The 20,276-nt window shown below is 45.4% G+C and overlaps 1 protein-coding gene across 2 annotated transcripts in view; it reads right to left on the bottom strand.

Moving 5' to 3' along the window:
• Window positions 1-20,276, bottom strand: part of LOC110512778 (thyrotropin-releasing hormone-degrading ectoenzyme) — a 391,934-nt gene that overhangs the window by 156,972 nt on the left and 214,686 nt on the right. For both annotated transcript variants that reach the window (XR_016486919.1, XM_090201291.1), the window contains exon 5: window positions 12,323-12,436. Coding sequence is in view for 1 of the 2 variants with exons in the window: in XM_090201291.1 (XP_090057417.1) it covers window positions 12,323-12,436 (114 nt within the window). In the remaining variant the exon portion in view is untranslated. The remainder of the gene's footprint in view (window positions 1-12,322; window positions 12,437-20,276) is intronic.

Here is a 20,276-nt window from a genome sequence, read left to right as displayed (position 1 = left end):
GGAGTTGACCATTATTCAAAAGCAACACCAAGCACATTTTGGGTGCAATTACCTTCTAATAGAAATGTCCACAACACGAGGTGAGATATAATTACCCTGTGATAATACCAGGGGCAGATTTCAGTGTTTTGTTTTTTAGTCTTTCAAAGACATTAAGACACTCAATATTCTTCTGATTACAATATAGAAGGGATGCTGTAACCAGATAATAATGGATAAAAGTAGTGCACTAAATAGGGAATAGGGTGTCATTTGGGACTCAGAAATAACATATATAGGGAATAGGGCTCTGGTCTAAAGTAGTGCACTATATAGGGAATAGGGTGTCGTTTGGGACTCAAAATAATAACAATGTCTGTTGCCTTACGTGAGTAAGTGCTAGAGGCGTCACTACAGACCCTGGTTCGATTCCAGGCTGTATCACAGCGGTCTAAGACACTGCATCTCAGTGCTAGAGGCATCACTACAGACCCTGGTTCGATTCCAGGCTGTATCACAGCGGTCTAAGTCACAACAGACCCATCACGACATAGGCTGCATCACAACCGGCCGTGATTGGGAGTCCCATAAGGCGGCGCATAACTAGCCCAGCGTCGTCTGAGTTTGGCCGGGGTAGGTCGTCATTGTAAATAATACATTTGTTCTTAACTAACTTTCCCAGTTAATTAACGGTTCAATAAATAAAATGGCTAGCTAGTGAAACAGTCATCATAACTCTTAAAGGATTTTAAAAACCATTCTAATAAATGCAACAGTTGGACAATGGATGAAGATACTCCAGACTTTTAGAGTTTGTATAATCAATAAGATATTGTCTGAATTATTAGAACATAAAACATTTTACTGGAGCGGAGAAATAATTCACGGAGTTCAGGGATTGTGGTGGGATTGTGGTGGGATTGTGGTGGTATTGTGGTGGTATTGTGGTGGTACTGTGGTGGGATTGTGGTGGTATTGTGTTGGGATTGTGGTGGGATTGTGGTGGGATTGTGGTGGGATTGTGGTGGTATTGTGGTGGTATTGTGGTGGTACTGTGGTGGGATTGTGGTGGGATTGTGGTGGTATTGTGGTGGGATTGTGGTGGTATTGTGGTGGGATTGTGGTGGGATTGTGGTGGGATTGCGGTGGGATTGCGGTGGGATTGCGGTGGGATTGCGGTGGTATTGCGGTGGGATTGCGGTGGGATTGTGGTGGGATTGTGGTGGTATTGTGGTGGTACTGTGGTGGGATTGTGGTAGGATTGTTTTGGGATTGTGGTGGGATTGTGGTGGGATTGCGGTGGGATTGTGGTGGGATTGTGGTGGGATTGCGGTGGGATTGCGGTGGGATTGCGGTGGGATTGTGGTGGTACTGTGGTGGGATTGTGGTGGTATTGTGGTGGTATTGTGGTGGGATTGTGGTGGGATTGTGGTGGGATTGTGGTGGTATTGTGGTGGTACTGTGGTGGGATTGTGGTGGTACTGTGGTGGTATTGTGGTGGGATTGTGGTGGGATTGTGGTGGGATTTCAGGAATTCAATTTATTTTCAAATATCACTTATTATTTTTCTGAGAATGCAGTCATATATACATTTTGTTAGAGTATCAGGTATTTTGTACAAATATTTTTTAACAAAATAAAATTATATTAGCCTCATTTGCATAAATACACTGGGTATATTTGCATATATGAAACATAAAGGGGTGGAACCTACCTGCCCTCACATGTACTGTCTAGACCTACCAGCCAGTGAGAGAGTGAGAGAGAGAGCGAGAGAGAGAGGGAGAGACAGAGGGGGAGGGGGAGAGAGAGAGAGAGCGCGAGAGAGAGAGAAAGAAAGAGTGAGAGAGAGAGAAAGAGAGAGAGGGACAGTGAGAGAGAGAGAGAGAGAGAGAGAGAGAGAGACAGAAAGAATGAGAGAGAGAGAAAGAGAGAGAGGGACAGTGAGAGAGAGAGAGAGAGAGAGAGAGAGAGAGAGACAGAGGGAGAGAGAGAGAGAGAGAGAGAGAGAGAGAGAGAGAGAGACAGAGAGAGACAGAGGGAGAGAGAGAGAGAGAGAGAGAGAGAGAGACAGAGAGAGAGAGAAGGAGCGAGAGACAGAGAGAGAGGGAGCGGGACAGTGAGAGAGAGACAGTGTTGACCAGCTAAGGCAGTGTGGATGTAAGTCACATGACAGCTCTATGAAATGAGTTAACAGAACCCTCCACCTGGACCATGTGTCTCCTCAACATGAGCTTCAGTCCTGATCATATTTCATCTGGGTTCTGCCACTGTATTAAGACAGCTACACACACACACACACCACACACACACACACAAACACACATACACACACACAGCATCTGCCTGAACAGGTCTTACACCTCAGGAAGGCAGTGCCTGTGTCCCAAATCACATCCTAATCCCTATAGCTGGGTCCAGGGGCAGGCAGAAGGTCATACGCAGGGGGTCCAACAAGGCAACAGTGCAGGCAGGGAAAAGGCTGTAACGTAGTCCGGGAGATCAGTGTCACGTTCACTGTCTTCAAACTCCCTGTCATAAATGAGCCAAGGCGCACACAAACACTCACGGAAAATAAATAATTACCCACAAACACAGGTGGGGAAAAAAGGCTGCCTAGGTATGATTCCCAATCAGAGACAACGATAGACAGCTGCCTCTGATTGGAAACCATACCCGGGCCAACAAAGAAACAGACAAACTAGAATGCCCACCCAAATCACACCCTGACCTAACCAAATAGAGAAATAAAAAGCCTCTGTGAGGTCAGGGCGTGACAATCAGGCAATAGGTTGATAACAGGAAATCTGATAGGCTAAAGTACAGGCAGGGAACAGGTTGATAACAGGAAATCTGATAGGCTAAAGTACAGGCAGGGAACAGGTTGATAACAGGAAATCTGATAGGCTAAAGTACAGGCAGGGAACAGGTTGATAACAGGAAATCTGATAGGCTAAAGTACAGGCAGGGAACAGGTTGATAACAGGAAATCTGATAGGCTAAAGTACAGGCAGGGAACAGGTTGATAACAGGAAATCTGATAGGCTAACGTACAGGCAGGCAATAGGTTGATAACAGGAAATCTGATAGGCTAAAGTACAGGCAGGCAATAGGTTGATAACAGGAAATCTGATAGGCTAAAGTACAGGCAGGGAATAGGTTGATAACAGGAAATCTGATAGGCTAAAGTACAGGCAGGGAATCGGTAAAAAGTGCCATTAGTGAAGATGACCAAAAACTATCATACACAGGAGGACTAATACAGGGAAACCAGCGCTTCAAATCGAAGTGTGTCACTAAACAATCAATACCTCACAGTGACGAGGTGTGAAGGACGGAACTAAATAGTGTGTGATAATGACATACAGGTGTGTGAACAGGTGATCAGAATTCAGGTGATTGGGATCTGGAAAGTGAGCTGGGTTCAGGGGATATACGTGTTTGAGGGTGTGAGTTGGAAAGTGGGCTGGAAAGTGGGCTGGGTTCAGGGGATATACGTGTTTGAGGGTGTGAGCTGGAAAGTGGGCTGGGTTCAGGGGATATACGTGTTTGAGGGTGTGAGCTGGAAAGTGGGCTGGGTTCAGGGGATATACGTGTTTGAGGTTGTGAGCTGGAAAGTGTGCTGGGTTCAGGGGATATACGTGTTTGAAGGTGTGAGCTGGAAAGTGGGCTGGGTTCAGGGGAGATACATGTTTGAGGTTGTGAGCTGGAAAGTGGGCTGGGTTCAGGGGATATACGTGTTTGAAGGTGTGAGCTGGAAAGTGTGCTGGGTTCAGGGGATATACGTGTTTGAAGGTGTGAGCTGGAAAGTGGGCTGGGTTCAGGGGAGATACATGTTTGAGGTTGTGAGCTGGAAAGTGGGCTGGGTTCAGGGGATATACGTGTTTGAAGGTGTGAGCTGGAAAGTGTGCTGGGTTCAGGGGATATACGTGTTTGAAGGTGTGAGCTGGAAAGTGGGCTGGAAAGTGGGCCGGGTTCAGGGGATATACGTGTTTGAGGTTGTGAGCTGGAAAGTGGGCTGGGTTCAGGGGATATACGTGTTTGAGGGTGTGAGTTGGAAAGTGGGCTGGGTTCAGGGGATATACATGTTTGAGGGTGTGAGTTGGAAGCAGACGTTACATTTGTCTGTCTGACTTAGTGTTGAGATATCTCTGATCAGCAAGGGTAAAGGGTTTGTCTGTCTGACTTAGTGTTGAGATATCTCTGATCAGCAAGGGTAAAGGGTTTGCTGAAAACTGTGCATTTCTGAGAACTTTAGAAAACTGAATGTGTGAATATTAATACTTGAAGTCTCTTGTCATCCTATCTGTTTATCCCCGTGTAACAAGACTGCTCGTTAACAAAGCAGAGAGAGAGACATTTTTCTCCTGATTTAGACACTTTACCAATGAATAAAAAAACAGAATGAGTCACACACTGTCTTTCTTTCCTGAAGAGCATGAGGTCGGCATCGTGCCTCCTCTAAAAAAAAAAGAGAGGGCAGGCAGCAAGCATCAGCCAATTTACACCTGAACTCATCTAAATACAGAAGCCAGTATCACGACTGCCCTGCCTGCAGTCATAGAGTCAGAGAAAGGCTTCCAATGCTGTTGGAACTATAGAAGTAGAATTAGAATCATTCTGATCTATGGTTGGAACACTGGGCTCTTATTGTGTTCCGTGTTGTCATGCTAATGATGGTCTTATCTAATGTGAATAGAACTGCTGTGGGTGTTTATTTTCCACCAAGAGCTGTTGCATCTGGGGACACTAAGAGAAGCCTGGTCTGTGTCTGTCTGCATCAAAGTCATCGCATCAACAAAAGGGACAAAAGAGTTGAAATTGACGAGAATAACTGAAGTGATGATTAGCATATTGTTGTTGTGTTCTAGAACAAAGAGAGTTTTGAAGTACGGAACACAGTTACACTGGGATGTTTTGTATATTGATGATGCCTGGATATGATCATGTATTTATTTTGAATTAGTTATATGGGTTGTTTTTCTGAGATATATATATATATATATATATATATATATATATATATATATGACGGTAAAGCTAGGCAGCTAGCAGTGACGTCTTCATCATCCATTCTCCACACAGTGCCTTTACAAAAATGGACTGCTGAATTGATTTCTGTTTTGTCAAAAGAACTACAAATCATTTGACATACATTAGGGGGTCCACTCTGACTAGGTGATTGTTCCACACAAGGAAAGCAAAGGCGATAGTCCAAACTATTCACCATACCATGAATATTTCATTGACTGCAATTTAAAAACTCCTTGCTGGGACGATGAGAGAGTTTTGCTCCCTCTGTGATTAGAAATTCAGCAGCCGAGCAATTAGCTGGCGGTTCTGCAAGTCTGGAAGAGCGAAGAAGAAGAGAAAGATGCTTCTAAATTTGTTCTGGACACAGAGAGGGAGGATGGACTGTGATAATTACCAAATGAATATAGCCCATGATTGAAACGACTGCCACAACAGGAAATGCAAATGTGACAGAAATGATTGGCTGAGACTGTGCCATATCTCTTCCTCTCTCTCTCTCTCTTCGTCTCTTAGCTATACTTGAGTGTCAGGGAGTTATTTAGCCTTGGACAGCAGAAACACTTGAGAATAAGTGGACTGGAAAATATGCATAGCGGCATAACACACTACGTCTATCTCCCAAATGGCACCCTATTCCCTATATAGTGCACTACTTTAGACCAGAGCCCTATTGCCTATGTCGTGCACTAGCCCTAGGGGGCTTTGGTCAAAAGAAATGCACTACACTGAGTTTACAAAACATTAATAACACCTGCCATTTTCATGACATAGACTGACCAGGTGAATCCAGGTGAAAGATATGATCCCTTATTGATGTCACCTGTTAAATCCACATCAATCAGCATAGATGAAGGGGAGGAGACGGGTTAAAGAAGGGGTTATTAGCCTTGAGACATGGATTGTGTCTGTGGACAATTCAGAGGGTGAACGGTTAAGACACAAGATTTAAGTGCCTTTGAACGGGGTATGGTAGTAGGTGCCAGGCGTTCCCGGTTTGTGTTAAGAACTGCAAACACTCCTAGGTTTTTTCACACTTAACAGTTTCAGTGTGTATCACGAACGGCCCACCGCCCAAAGGACATTCCAGACAATTTGACACAACTGTGGGAAGCATTGGAGTCGACATGGGCCAACATCCCTGTCGAACGCTTTCGAACACCTTGCAGAGTCCCACGCCACGAACGAACTGAGGCTGTTCTGACACCTTGCAGAGTCCAACACCACAAACGAACTGAGGCTGTTCTGACACCTTGCAGAGTCCAACACCACAAACGAACTGAGGCTGTTCTGAGGGGCAAAAAGAAAGCGCAACTCAATATCAGGAAGGTGTTCCTAATGTTTTGTCCACTCTGTGTATGTAGGGGAAGAGGGAGTCATTTAGAACACACCCTTAAGCAATTAACAGACAGGGGGTGTCTTCCATAGACGCTGTTAACATTCCATACGTTGTGGTTGCCTTGGCAACATCTCGGGTTAAGCAGTAGGTTGACAGATAATGTTTAGAATCTCTATTGTAAATAGCAATCTAAATTCCGTTGATGAAAAAATATCACAATGGTAGTTTGTAATAAGGGGGGGGGGGGGGGGGTAAATGATTTTCATCCATAATATACTGTCGCAAAATTCAATATCACATTTAATAACATTTACTCTAAACACATTCAATTGTTGTTGTTTTTTTTCGATACACTGTGAACTCCATTACTGTTGAACGCTGTTCTTTGTCAGGCTAATGCTCCTGTAATCGAACCAACGCGGGTAATATTTAATTAACCAGGTTAGACTTAACGTATCTCTAATCCAATCACAAACGCAGCTCGTTCGGGGGAGAACGAATAGGAGCGTGAAGTGTATGATTCGCATAATTGTTCATCATTAATGTTTGCATTAATTGCATGGGCATCATTGGTCTTTCCTGGGAATGGGGCTTTACTAGAATATCTCTACGTTTGCATTACATTCCAGCAAGAAGTGAAGATCACATATCAGTCAGCTAGTTAGCTGGGGTTACGGCTGAACATGGGTTATGTACGTATCAACATCAGTCAGCTAGTTAGCTGGGGTTACGGCTGAACATGGGTTATGTACATACCAACATCAGTCAGCTAGTTAGCTGGGGTTACGGCTGAACATGGGTTATGTACGTATCAACATCAGTCAGCTAGTTAGCTGGGGTTACGGCTGAACATGGGTTATGTACATACCAACATCAGTCAGCTAGTTAGCTGGGGTTACGGCTGAACATGGGTTATGTACATACCAACATCAGTCAGCTAGTTAGCTGGGGTTACGGCTGAACATGGGTTATGTACGTATCAACATCAGTCAGCTAGTTAGCTGGGGTTATGGCTGAGTACGGGTTATGTACGTATCAACATCAGTCAGCTAGTTAGCTGGGGTTATGGCTGAGTATGGGTTATGCACATATCAACATCAGTCAGCTAGTTAGCTGGGGTTACGGCTGAACATGGGTTATGTACGTATCAACATCAGTCAGCTAGTTAGCTGGGGTTACGGCTGAGTAAAGGTTATGTACATACCAACATCAGTCAGCTAGTTAGCTGGGGTTACGGCTGAACATGGGTTATGCACATATCAACATCAGTCAGCTAGTTAGCTGGAGTTACGCCTGAGTAAAGGTTATGTACATACCAACATCAGTCAGCTAGTTAGCTGGGGTTACGGCTAAACATGGGTTATGTACATATCAACATCAGTCAGCTAGTTAGCTGGGGTTACTGCTAAACATGGGTTATGTACATACCAATATCAGTCAGCTAGCTAGCTGGGGTTACGGCTGAGTAAAGGTTATGTACATATCAACATCAGTCAGCTAGCTAGCTGGGGTTACGGCTGAGTACGGGTTATGTACGTATCAACATCAGTCAGCTAGTTAGCTGGGGTTACGGCTGAGTAAAGGTTATGTACGTACCAACATCAGTCAGCTAGCTAGCTGGGGTTACGGCTGAGGAAAGGTTATGTACGTACCAACATCAGTCAGCTAGTTAGCTGGGGTTACGGCTGAGTAAAGGTTATGTACGTACCAACATCAGTCAGCTAGTTAGCTGGGGTTACTGCTAAACATGGGTTATGTACATACCAACATCAGTCAACTAGTTAGCTGGGGTTACGGCTGAGTACGGGTTATATACATATCAACATCAGTCAGCTAGTTAGCTGGGGTTACTACTAAACATGGGTTATGTACATACCAACATCAGTCAGCTAGTTAGCTGGGGTTGCTGCTAAACATGGGTTATGTACATATCAACATCAGTCAACTAGTTAGCTGGGGTTACTGCTAAACATGGGTTATGTACATACCAACATCAGTCAGCTAGTTAGCTGGGGTTACAGCTAAACATGGGTTATGTACAAAATATATAAAACTTGTTTGAGGGTTTGCTCTCAGGCTGGAATGAATGAATAGTGTCCGTTGCGTGAGAGAAACAATATTTAGGAACTAGCAGTCAAACCATAGAAAGAAAAAAACCTATGTACCAACGTACCAATATCCCATACCAACACACAACTTAGAATGCATGGCCAATATCCAATACTAACACACAACTTAGAAGGCATGGCCAATATCCAATACTAACACACAACTTAGAAGGCATGGCCAATATCCCATACTAACACACAACTTAGAAGGCATGGCCAATATCCCATACTAACACACAACTTAGAAGGCATGGCCAATATCCCATACTAACACACAACTTAGAAGGCATGGCCAATATCCCATACATTGCTTCATTGTAAGTGCTATGCTATTGGGGATATTTGAAGAGATATTGGAAGAGAGAGATGGCTTGTAGCCCTTTTAGTGTAATGTAGTGGTCACTCTCATTGATAGATAGCATTGGTGTCACATTAACACAGGAGATACAGCAGTCCAGTCCACTGTGATATTGGTACTGCGTGATGGTACAGTCCAGCCCACTGTGATATTGGTACAGTCCAGTCCAGTGTGATATTGGTACAGTCCAGTCCAGTGTGATATTGGTACTGTGTGATGGTACAGTCCAGTGTGATATTGGTACTGTGTGATGGTAAAGTCCAGTCCAGTGTGATATTGGTACTGTGTGATGGTACAGTCCAGTCCAGTGTGATATTGGTACTGTGTGATGGTAAAGTCCAGTCCAGTGTGATATTGGTACTGTGTGATAATACAGTCCAGTCCAGTGTGATATTGGTACCGTGTGATGGTACAGTCCAGTCCAGTGTGATATTGGTACTGTGTGATGGTACAGTCCAGTGTGATATTGGAACTGTGTGATGGTACAGTCCAGTCCAGTGTGATATTGGTACTGCGAGGTGGTACAGTCCAGTGTAATATTGGTACTGTGTGAAGGTACAGTCCAGTCCATTGTGATATTGGTACTGTGTGATGGTACAGTCCAGTCCAGTGTGATATTGGTCCTGTGTGATGGTACAGTCCAGTCCAGTGTGATATTGGTACTGTGTGATGGTACAGTCCAGTGTGATATTGGTACTGTGTGATAGTACAGTCCAGTCCAGTGTGATATTGGTACCGTGTGATGGTACAGTCCAGTCCAGTGTGATATTGGTACTGTGTGATGGTACAGTCCAGTGTGATATTGGAACTGTGTGATGGTACAGTCCAGTCCAGTGTGATATTGGTACTGCGAGGTGGTACAGTCCAGTCCAGTGTGATATTGGTACTGTGTGATGGTACAGTCCAGTCCAGTGTGATATTGGTACTGTGTGATGGTAAAGTCCAGTCCAGTGTGATATTACTACTGTGTGATGGTACAGTCTAGTCCAGTGTGATATTGGTACTGTGTGATGGTCCAGTCCAGTGTGATATTGGTACTGTGTGATGGTACTGTGAGGTGGTACAGTCCAGTCCAGTGTGATATTGGTACTGTGTGATGGTACAGTCCAGTCCAGTGTGATATTGGTACTGTGTGATGGTACAGTCCAGTCCAGTCTGATATTGGAACTGTGTGATGGTACAGTCCAGTCCAGTGTGATATTGGTACTGCGAGGTGGTACAGTCCAGTCCAGTATGATATTGGTACTGTGTGATGGTACAGTCCAGTCCAGTGTGATTTGGTACTGTGTGATGGTACAGTCCAGTCCAGTCTGATATTGGTACTGTGTGATGGTAAAGTGCAGTCCAGTGTGATATTAGTACTGTGTGATAGTTCAGTCCAGTATGATATTGGTACTGTGTGATGGTACAGTCCAGTCCAGTGTGATATTGGTACTGTGTGATGGTACAGTCCAGTCCAGTGTGATATTAGTACTGTGTGATGGTACAGTCCAGTCCAGTGTGATATTGGTACTGTGTGATGGTACAGTCCAGTCCAGTGTGATATTGGTACTGTGTGATAGTCCAGTCCAGTGTGATATTGGTACTGTGTGATGGTACTGTGAGGTGGTACAGTCCAGTCCAGTGTGATATTGGTACTGTGTGATGGTACAGTCCAGTCCAGTGTGATATTGGTACTGTGTGATGGTACAGTCCAGTCCAGTCTGATATTGGAACTGTGTGATGGTACAGTCCAGTCCAGTGTGATATTGGTACTGCGAGGTGGTACAGTCCAGTCCAGTATGATATTGGTACTGTGTGATGGTACAGTCCAGTCCAGTGTGATATTGGTACTGTGTGATGGTACAGTCCAGTCCAGTGTGATATTGGTCCTGTGTGATGGTACAGTCCAGTCCAGTGTGATATTGGTACTGTGTGATGGTACAGTCCAGTCCAGTGTGATATTGGTCCTGTTTGATGGTACAGTACAGTCCAGTGTGATATTGGTACTGTGTGATGGTATAGTCCAGTGTGATATTGGTACTGTGTGATAGTCCAGTCCAGTGTGATATTGGTACTGTGTGATAGTCCAGTCCAGTGTGATATTGGTACTGTGTGATGGTACAGTCCAGTCCAGTGTGATATTGGTACTGTGTGATGGTACAGTACAGTCCAGTGTGATATTGGTACTGTGTGATAGTCCAGTCCAGTGTGATGTTGGTACCATGTGATGGTACAGTCCAGTCCAGTGTGATATTGGTCCTGTTTGTCGGTAGAGTCCAGTCCAGTGCGTTGCACTGCGTGCCTAGTGTCCTAGCAGTCAGGCTTTGAGATATGCGTCTTCAATGAGTCCCCCCACAGGGAACGGGCACGACTTTCAATTCAAATACTGCCATCGCTACTGAGATGAAATCAGTGTAAATTACTACCCCAACGCAAGATTTATGTGGCCTGTCACTGTTCCGTTTTTACCTAGAGATAAATTGGAAATGCATGGAAACAAACCATTTTTCGACATTAGCATAAATACATCTCCGTCTGGAAACTGGAAGTGACTTTTAACAAACAACATTTTGTTTCCGCTCCCACCAAACTCTTTATGACGGATGATTTTATTGGAACGAACTCATCGGCCCCTAAACGATGACGAATAAGGAATAACAACGGGTCAAATTTAGATTGAAGAGTTTTAGATATAATGGTAAAAACAGATGGTTAATGGTTCACCATGCTAGATGTAAACCGTATGGACAGACTAATCAGTCAATATTATTGTATCTTGTTTGGTAAATTGAGAAAAAAAATGTTTTATTTGTCTTTGTTCCAGCTGACAGTCATTATAATAAACTGTTCCTTGTCTTTGTTCCAACTGACAGGGTCATTATAATAAACTGTTCCTTGTCTTTGTTCCAACTGACAGAGTCATTATAATAAACTGTTCCTTGTCTTTGTTCCAGCTGACAGTCATTATAATAAACTGTTCCTTGTCTTTGTTCCAACTGACAGTCATTATAATAAACTGTTCCTTGTCTTTGTTCCAACTGACTGACATTATAATAAACTGTTCCTTGTCTTTGTTCCAGCTGACAGACATTATAATAAACTGTTCCTTGTCTTTGTTCCAACCAACAGAGTCATTAAAATAAACTGTTCCTTGTCTTTGTTCCAGCTGACAGAGTCATTAAAATAAACTGTTCCTCGTCTTTGTTCCAACTGACAGTCATTATAATAAACTGGTTCTTGTCTTTGTTCCAACTGACAGTCATTATAATAAACTGTTCCTTGTCTTTGTTCCAACTGACAGAGTCATTATAATAAACTGTTCCTTGTCTTTGTTCCAACTGACAGACATTATAATAAACTGTTCCTTGTCTTTGTTCCAGCTGACAGAGTCAGTAGCCCATGCAACTGTTCTAATGCTCAGATAAGATCAGAAGTAAAGTCATTTAGGGTGGTTAAATTAGTCACAGTGTAATTACAAGGTATTGTAATCTTTCACTATCTTTACAAATACAATAAAGATCTTACCATGTTCCATTTGGGGAAGAGGAAGTCCGTTCCAACGTACTCAAAGAAGTGGGCGAAGCCTTCCTTCAGCCAGACATCCTCCCACCACACGGGGGTTACCAGGTCACCAAACCACTGCAGTAAGAAAAGAGGAAAACAGGTGAGTTCCAGTGGGCTTAGTCTCTGGTATGACTGTCAACACCACCAACAACTGAGTTCCACTGGGCTTAGTCTCTGGTGTGACTGTCAACACCACCAACAGCTGAGTTCCACTGAGCTTAGTCTCTGGTGTGACTGTCAACACCACCAACAACTGAGTTCCACTGAGCTTAGTCTCTGGTATGACTGTCAACACCACCAACAACTGAGTTCCACTGAGCTTAGTCTCTGATGTGACTGTCAACACCACCAACAACTGAGTTCCACTGAGCTTAGTCTCTGGTGTGACTGTCAACACCACCAACAACTGAGTTCCACTGAGCTTAGTCTCTGGTGTGACTGTCAACACCACCAACAACTGAGTTCCACTGAGCTTAGTCTCTGGTGTGACTGTCAACACCACCAACAACTGAGTTCCACTGAGCTTAGTCTCTGGTGTGACTGTCAACACCACCAACAACTGAGTTTCACGGAGCTTAGTCTCTGGTGTGACTGTCAACACCACCAACAACTGAGTTCCACTGGGCTTAGTCTCTGGTTTGACTGTCAACACCACCAACAACTGAGTTCCACGGAGCTTAGTCCCTGGTGTGACTGTCAACACCACCAACAGCTGAGTTCCACTGAGCTTAGTCTCTGGTGTGACTGTCAACACCACCAACAACTGAGTTCCACGGAGCTTAGTCTCTGGTGTGACTGTCAACACCACCAACAGCTGAGTTCCACTGAGCTTAGTCTCTGGTGTGACTGTCAACACCACCAACAACTGAGTTCCACTGGGCTTAGTCTCTGGTGTGACTGTCAACACCACCAACAACTGAGTTCCACTGAGCTTAGTCTCTGGTGTGACTGTCAACACCACCAACAACTGAGTTCCACTGGGCTTAGTCTCTGGTGTGACTGTCAACACCACCAACAACTGAGTTCCACTGGGCTTAGTCTCTGGTGTGACTGTCAACACCACCAACAGCTGAGTTCCACTGGGCTTAGTCTCTGGTGTGACTGTCAACACCACCAACAACTGAGTTCCACTGAGCTTAGTCTCTGGTGTGACTGTCAACACCACCAACAACTGAGTTCCACTGAGCTTAGTCTCTGGTGTGACTGTCAACACCACCAACAACTGAGTTCCACTGAGCTTAGTCTCTGGTGTGACTGTCAACACCACCAACAACTGAGTTCCACTGGGCTTAGTCTCTGGTTTGACTGTCAACACCACCAACAACTGAGTTCCACTGGGCTTAGTCTCTGGTTTGACTGTCAACACCACCAACAACTGAGTTCCACGGAGCTTAGTCCCTGGTGTGACTGTCAACACCACCAACAGCTGAGTTCCACTGAGCTTAGTCTCTGGTGTGACTGTCAACACCACCAACAACTGAGTTCCACGGAGCTTAGTCTCTGGTGTGACTGTCAACACCACCAACAGCTGAGTTCCACTGAGCTTAGTCTCTGGTGTGACTGTCAACACCACCAACAACTGAGTTCCACTGGGCTTAGTCTCTGGTGTGACTGTCAACACCACCAACAACTGAGTTCCACTGAGCTTAGTCTCTGGTGTGACTGTCAACACCACCAACAACTGAGTTCCACTGGGCTTAGTCTCTGGTGTGACTGTCAACACCACCAACAACTGAGTTCCACTGGGCTTAGTCTCTGGTGTGACTGTCAACACCACCAACAGCTGAGTTCCACTGGGATTAGTCTCTGGTGTGACTGTCAACACCACCAACAACTGAGTTCCACTGAGCTTAGTCTCTGGTGTGACTGTCAACACCACCAACAACTGAGTTCCACTGAGCTTAGTCTCTGGTGTGACTGTCAACACCACCAACAACTGAGTTCCACTGAGCTTAGTCTCTGGTGTGACTGTCAACACCACCAACAGCTGAGTTCCACTGAGCTTAGTCTCTGGTGTGACTGTCAACACCACCAACAACTGAGTTCCACTGAGCTTAGTCTCTGGTGTGACTGTCAACACCACCAACAGCTGAGTTCCACTGAGCTTAGTCTCTGGTGTGACTGTCAACACCACCAACAATTGAGTTCCACTGAGCTTAGTCTCTGGTGTGACTGTCAACACCACCAACAGCTGAGTCCCACTGAGCTTAGTCTCTGGTGTGACTGTCAACACCACCAACAACTGAGTTCCACTGAGCTTAGTCTCTGGTGTGACTGTCAACACCACCAACAACTGAGTTCCACTGAGCTTAGTCTCTGGTATGACTGTCAACACCACCAACAACTGAGTTCCACTGAGCTTAGTCTCTGGTGTGACTGTCAACACCACCAACAACTGAGTTCCACTGAGCTTAGTCTCTGGTGTGACTGTCAACACCACCAACAACTGAGTTCCACTGGGCTTAGTCTCTGGTGTGACTGTCAACACCACCAACAACTGAGTTCCACTGGGCTTAGTCTCTGGTGTGACTGTCAACACCACCAACAGCTGAGTTCCACTGAGCTTAGTCTCTGGTGTGACTGTCAACACCACCAACAACTGAGTTCCACTGGGCTTAGTCTCTGGTGTGACTGTCAACAACACCAACAACTGAGTTCCACTGAGCTTAGTCTCTGGTGTGACTGTCAACAACACCAACAACTGAGTTCCACGGAGCTTAGTCTCTGGTGTGACTGTCAACACCACCAACAACTGAGTTCCACTGGGCTTAGTCTCTGGTGTGACTGTCAACAACACCAACAACTGAGTTCCACTGAGCTTAGTCTCTGGTGTGACTGTCAACACCACCAACAACTGAGTTCCACTGAGCTTAGTCTCTGGTGTGACTGTCAACACCACCAACAACTGAGTTCCACTGGGCTTAGTCTCTGGTGTGACTGTCAACACCACCAACAACTGAGTTCCATTGAGCTTAGTCTCTGGTGTGACTGTCAACACCACCAACAGCTGAGTTCCACTGAGCTTAGTCTCTGGTGTGACTGTCAACACCACCAACAACTGAGTTCCACTGAGCTTAGTCTCTGGTGTGACTGTCAACACCACCAACAACTGAGTTCCACTGAGCTTAGTCTCTGGTGTGACTGTCAACACCACCAACAACTGAGTTCCACGGAGCTTAGTCTCTGGTGTGACTGTCAACACCACCAACAACTGAGTTCCACGGAGCTTAGTCTCTGGTGTGACTGTCAACACCACCAACAACTGAGTTCCACGGAGCTTAGTCTCTGGTGTGACTGTCAACACCACCAACAGCTGAGTCCCACTGAGCTTAGTCTCTGGTGTGACTGTCAACAACACCAACAACTGAGTTCCACGGAGCTTAGTCTCTGGTGTGACTGTCAACACCACCAACAACTGAGTTCCACTGGGCTTAGTCTCTGGTGTGACTGTCAACACCACCAACAACTGAGTTCCACTGGGCTTAGTCTCTGGTGTGACTGTCAACACCACCAACAGCTGAGTTCCACTGGGCTTAGTCTCTGGTGTGACTGTCAACACCACCAACAACTGAGTTCCACTGAGCTTAGTCTCTGGTGTGACTGTCAACACCACCAACAACTGAGTTCCACTGAGCTTAGTCTCTGGTGTGACTGTCAACACCACCAACAACTGAGTTCCACTGAGCTTAGTCTCTGGTGTGACTGTCAACACCACCAACAGCTGAGTTCCACTGAGCTTAGTCTCTGGTGTGACTGTCAACACCACCAACAACTGAGTTCCACTGAGCTTAGTCTCTGGTGTGACTGTCAACACCACCAACAGCTGAGTTCCACTGAGCTTAGTCTCTGGTGTGACTGTCAACACCACCAACAATTGAGTTCCACTGAGCTTAGTCTCTGGTGTGACTGTCAACACCACCAACAGCTGAGTCCCACTGAGCTTAGTCTCTGGTGTGACTGTCAACACCACCAACAACTGAGTTCCACTGAGCTTAGTCTCTGGTGTGACTGTCAACACCACCAACAACTGAGTTCCACTGAGCTTAGTCTCTGGTATGACTGTCAACACCAACAACAACTGAGTTCCACTGAGCTTAGTCTCTGGTGTGACTGTCAACACCACCAACAACTGAGTTCCACTGAGCTTAGTCTCTGGTGTGACTGTCAACACCACCAACAACTGAGTTCCACTGGGCTTAGTCTCTGGTGTGACTGTCAACACCACCAACAACTGAGTTCCACTGGGCTTAGTCTCTGGTGTGACTGTCAACACCACCAACAACTGAGTTCCACTGGGCTTAGTCTCTGGTGTGACTGTCAACAACACCAACAACTGAGTTCCACTGAGCTTAGTCTCTGGTGTGACTGTCAACAACACCAACAACTGAGTTCCACGGAGCTTAGTCTCTGGTGTGACTGTCAACACCACCAACAACTGAGTTCCACTGGGCTTAGTCTCTGGTGTGACTGTCAACAACACCAACAACTGAGTTCCACTGAGCTTAGTCTCTGGTGTGACTGTCAACACCACCAACAACTGAGTTCCACTGAGCTTAGTCTCTGGTGTGACTGTCAACACCACCAACAGCTGAGTCCCACTGAGCTTAGTCTCTGGTGTGACTGTCAACACCACCAACAACTGAGTTCCACTGAGCTTAGTCTCTGGTGTGACTGTCAACACCACCAACAACTGAGTTCCACTGAGCTTAGTCTCTGGTATGACTGTCAACACCAACAACAACTGAGTTCCACTGAGCTTAGTCTCTGGTGTGACTGTCAACACCACCAACAACTGAGTTCCACTGAGCTTAGTCTCTGGTGTGACTGTCAACACCACCAACAACTGAGTTCCACTGGGCTTAGTCTCTGGTGTGACTGTCAACACCACCAACAACTGAGTTCCACTGGGCTTAGTCTCTGGTGTGACTGTCAACACCACCAACAACTGAGTTCCACTGGGCTTAGTCTCTGGTGTGACTGTCAACAACACCAACAACTGAGTTCCACTGAGCTTAGTCTCTGGTGTGACTGTCAACAACACCAACAACTGAGTTCCACGGAGCTTAGTCTCTGGTGTGACTGTCAACACCACCAACAACTGAGTTCCACTGGGCTTAGTCTCTGGTGTGACTGTCAACAACACCAACAACTGAGTTCCACTGAGCTTAGTCTCTGGTGTGACTGTCAACACCACCAACAACTGAGTTCCACTGAGCTTAGTCTCTGGTGTGACTGTCAACACCACCAACAACTGAGTTCCACTGGGCTTAGTCTCTGGTGTGACTGTCAACACCACCAACAACTGAGTTCCATTGAGCTTAGTCTCTGGTGTGACTGTCAACACCACCAACAGCTGAGTTCCACTGAGCTTAGTCTCTGGTGTGACTGTCAACACCACCAACAACTGAGTTCCACTGAGCTTAGTCTCTGGTGTGACTGTCAACACCACCAACAACTGAGTTCCACTGAGCTTAGTCTCTGGTGTGACTGTCAACACCACCAACAACTGAGTTCCACGGAGCTTAGTCTCTGGTGTGACTGTCAACACCACCAACAACTGAGTTCCACGGAGCTTAGTCTCTGGTGTGACTGTCAACACCACCAACAACTGAGTTCCACTGAGCTTAGTCTCTGGTGTGACTGTCAACACCACCAACAACTGAGTTCCACTGAGCTTAGTCTCTGGTGTGACTGTCAACACCACCAACAACTGAGTTCCACTGAGCTTAGTCTCTGGTGTGACTGTCAACACCACCAACAACTGAGTTCCACGGAGCTTAGTCTCTGGTGTGACTGTCAACACCACCAACAACTGAGTTCCACTGGGCTTAGTCTCTGGTGTGACTGTCAACACCACCAACAACTGAGTTCCACTGGGCTTAGTCTCTGGTGTGACTGTCAACACCACCAACAACTGAGTTCCACTGAGCTTAGTCTCTGGTGTGACTGTCAACACCACCAACAACTGAGTTCCACTGAGCGTAGTCTCTTGTATGACTGTCAACACAACCAACAAACTGAGTTCCACTGAGCTTAGTCTCTTGTATGACTGTCAACACAACCAACAGCTGAGTTCCACTGAGCTTAGTCTCTTGTATGACTGTCAACACAACCAACAGCTGAGTTCCAGTATTTATACACTATCGTTCAAAAGTTTGGAGTATCTTAGAAATGTCCCTGTTTTTTAAATAAAAGCAATTCTTGTGTCCATTAAAATAACATCACATTGATCAGAAATAAATTGTAGACATTGTTTATGTTGTTAATGACTATTGTAGCTGGAAACGGCAGATTTTTTATGGAATATCTACATAGGTGTACAGAGGCAATTATTAGCAACCATCAGTCCTCAACTGGCAGCTTCATTAAATAGTACCCGCAAAACACCAGTCTCAACGTCAACAGTGAAGAGGTGACTCCGGGATGCTGGCCTTCTAGGCAGAGTTCCTCTGTCCAGTCTCAACGTCAACAGTGAAAAGGCGACTCCGGGATGCTGGCCTTCTAGGCAAAGTTGCAATGAAAAAGCCATATCTCAGACTGGCCAATAAAAAGAACAGATTAAGATGGGCAAAAGAACACAGACACTGGACAGAGGAACTCTGCCTAGAAGGCCAGCATCCCGGAGTCGCCTCTTCACGTTGACACTGGTGTTATGCGGGTACTATTTAATGAAGCTGCCAGTTGAGTACTGATGGTTGCTGATAATGGCCTCTGTGGGACAGACAGTACGACTACAACACCAGTATGTAGGAAACTAGAAGCAGGTTATTGTGGGACAGACAGTACGACTACAACACTAGTATGTAGGAAACTAGAAGCAGGTTATTGTGGGACAGACAGTACGACTACAACACCAGTATGTAGGAAACTAGAAGCAGGTTATTGTGGGACAGACAGTACGACTACCACACCAGTATGTAGGAAACTAGAAGCAGGTTATTGTGGGACAGACAGTACGACTACAACACCAGTATGTAGGAAACTAGAAGCAGGTTATTGTGGGACAGACAGTACGACTACAACACCAGTATGTAGGAAACTAGAAGCAGGTTATTGTGGGACAGACAGTACGACTACAACACCAGTATGTAGGAAACTAGAAACAAGTTATTGTGGGACAGACAGTACGACTACAACACCAGCAGTCATCCAGATCATGTACCTAATAACCTCTCAGAACCGGTCTGCGTCCCAAATGGAAACCTACATGGGCAGTATACAGGAAATAGGTTGTAATTTGGGATGAACTCATTGGTCAAAAGCATTGACTATACAGGAAATAGGTTGTGATTTGGGATGAACTCATTGGTCAAAAGCATTGACTATACAGGAAATAGGTTGTACTCTTTGGTCAAAAGCATTGACTATACAGGAAATAGATTGTAATTTGGGATGTACTCTTTGGTCAAAAGCATTGACTATACAGGAAATAGGTGTAACGGTTTTCTTTATGAGAAGGAGAGTCGGACCAAAATACAGCGTGTAGATTGCGATCCATGTTTTAATGAACAAACGTAAAACACGAATCAATGCAAACACTACAAAATAAAGAACGTGATGAACGTAACGAAAACCTAAAACAGCCTATCTGGTGAAAAACACATAGACAGGAACAATCACCCACAAACACACAGTGAAACCCAGGCTACCTAAATATGGTTCCCAATCAGAGACAATGACGAACACCTGCCTCTGATTGAGAACCATATCAGGCCGAACATAGAACTAGACAAACTAGACATGTAACATAGAATGCCCACTCAGATCACACCCTGACCAATCAAAACATAGAAAATACAAAGTAAACTATGGTCAGGGCGTGACAGTACCCCCCCCCCCCAAGGTGCGGACTCCGGCCGCAAAACCTGAACCTATAGGGGAGGGTCTGGGTGGGCATCTGTCCGCGGTGGCGGCT

Source organism: Oncorhynchus mykiss, chromosome 15 (assembly GCF_057628025.1).
Source record: "Oncorhynchus mykiss isolate SJ-2025 chromosome 15, ASM5762802v1, whole genome shotgun sequence".
NCBI classification, from domain to species: domain Eukaryota; kingdom Metazoa; phylum Chordata; class Actinopteri; order Salmoniformes; family Salmonidae; genus Oncorhynchus; species Oncorhynchus mykiss.
This window is presented reverse-complemented; position numbering and strand designations above follow the sequence as displayed.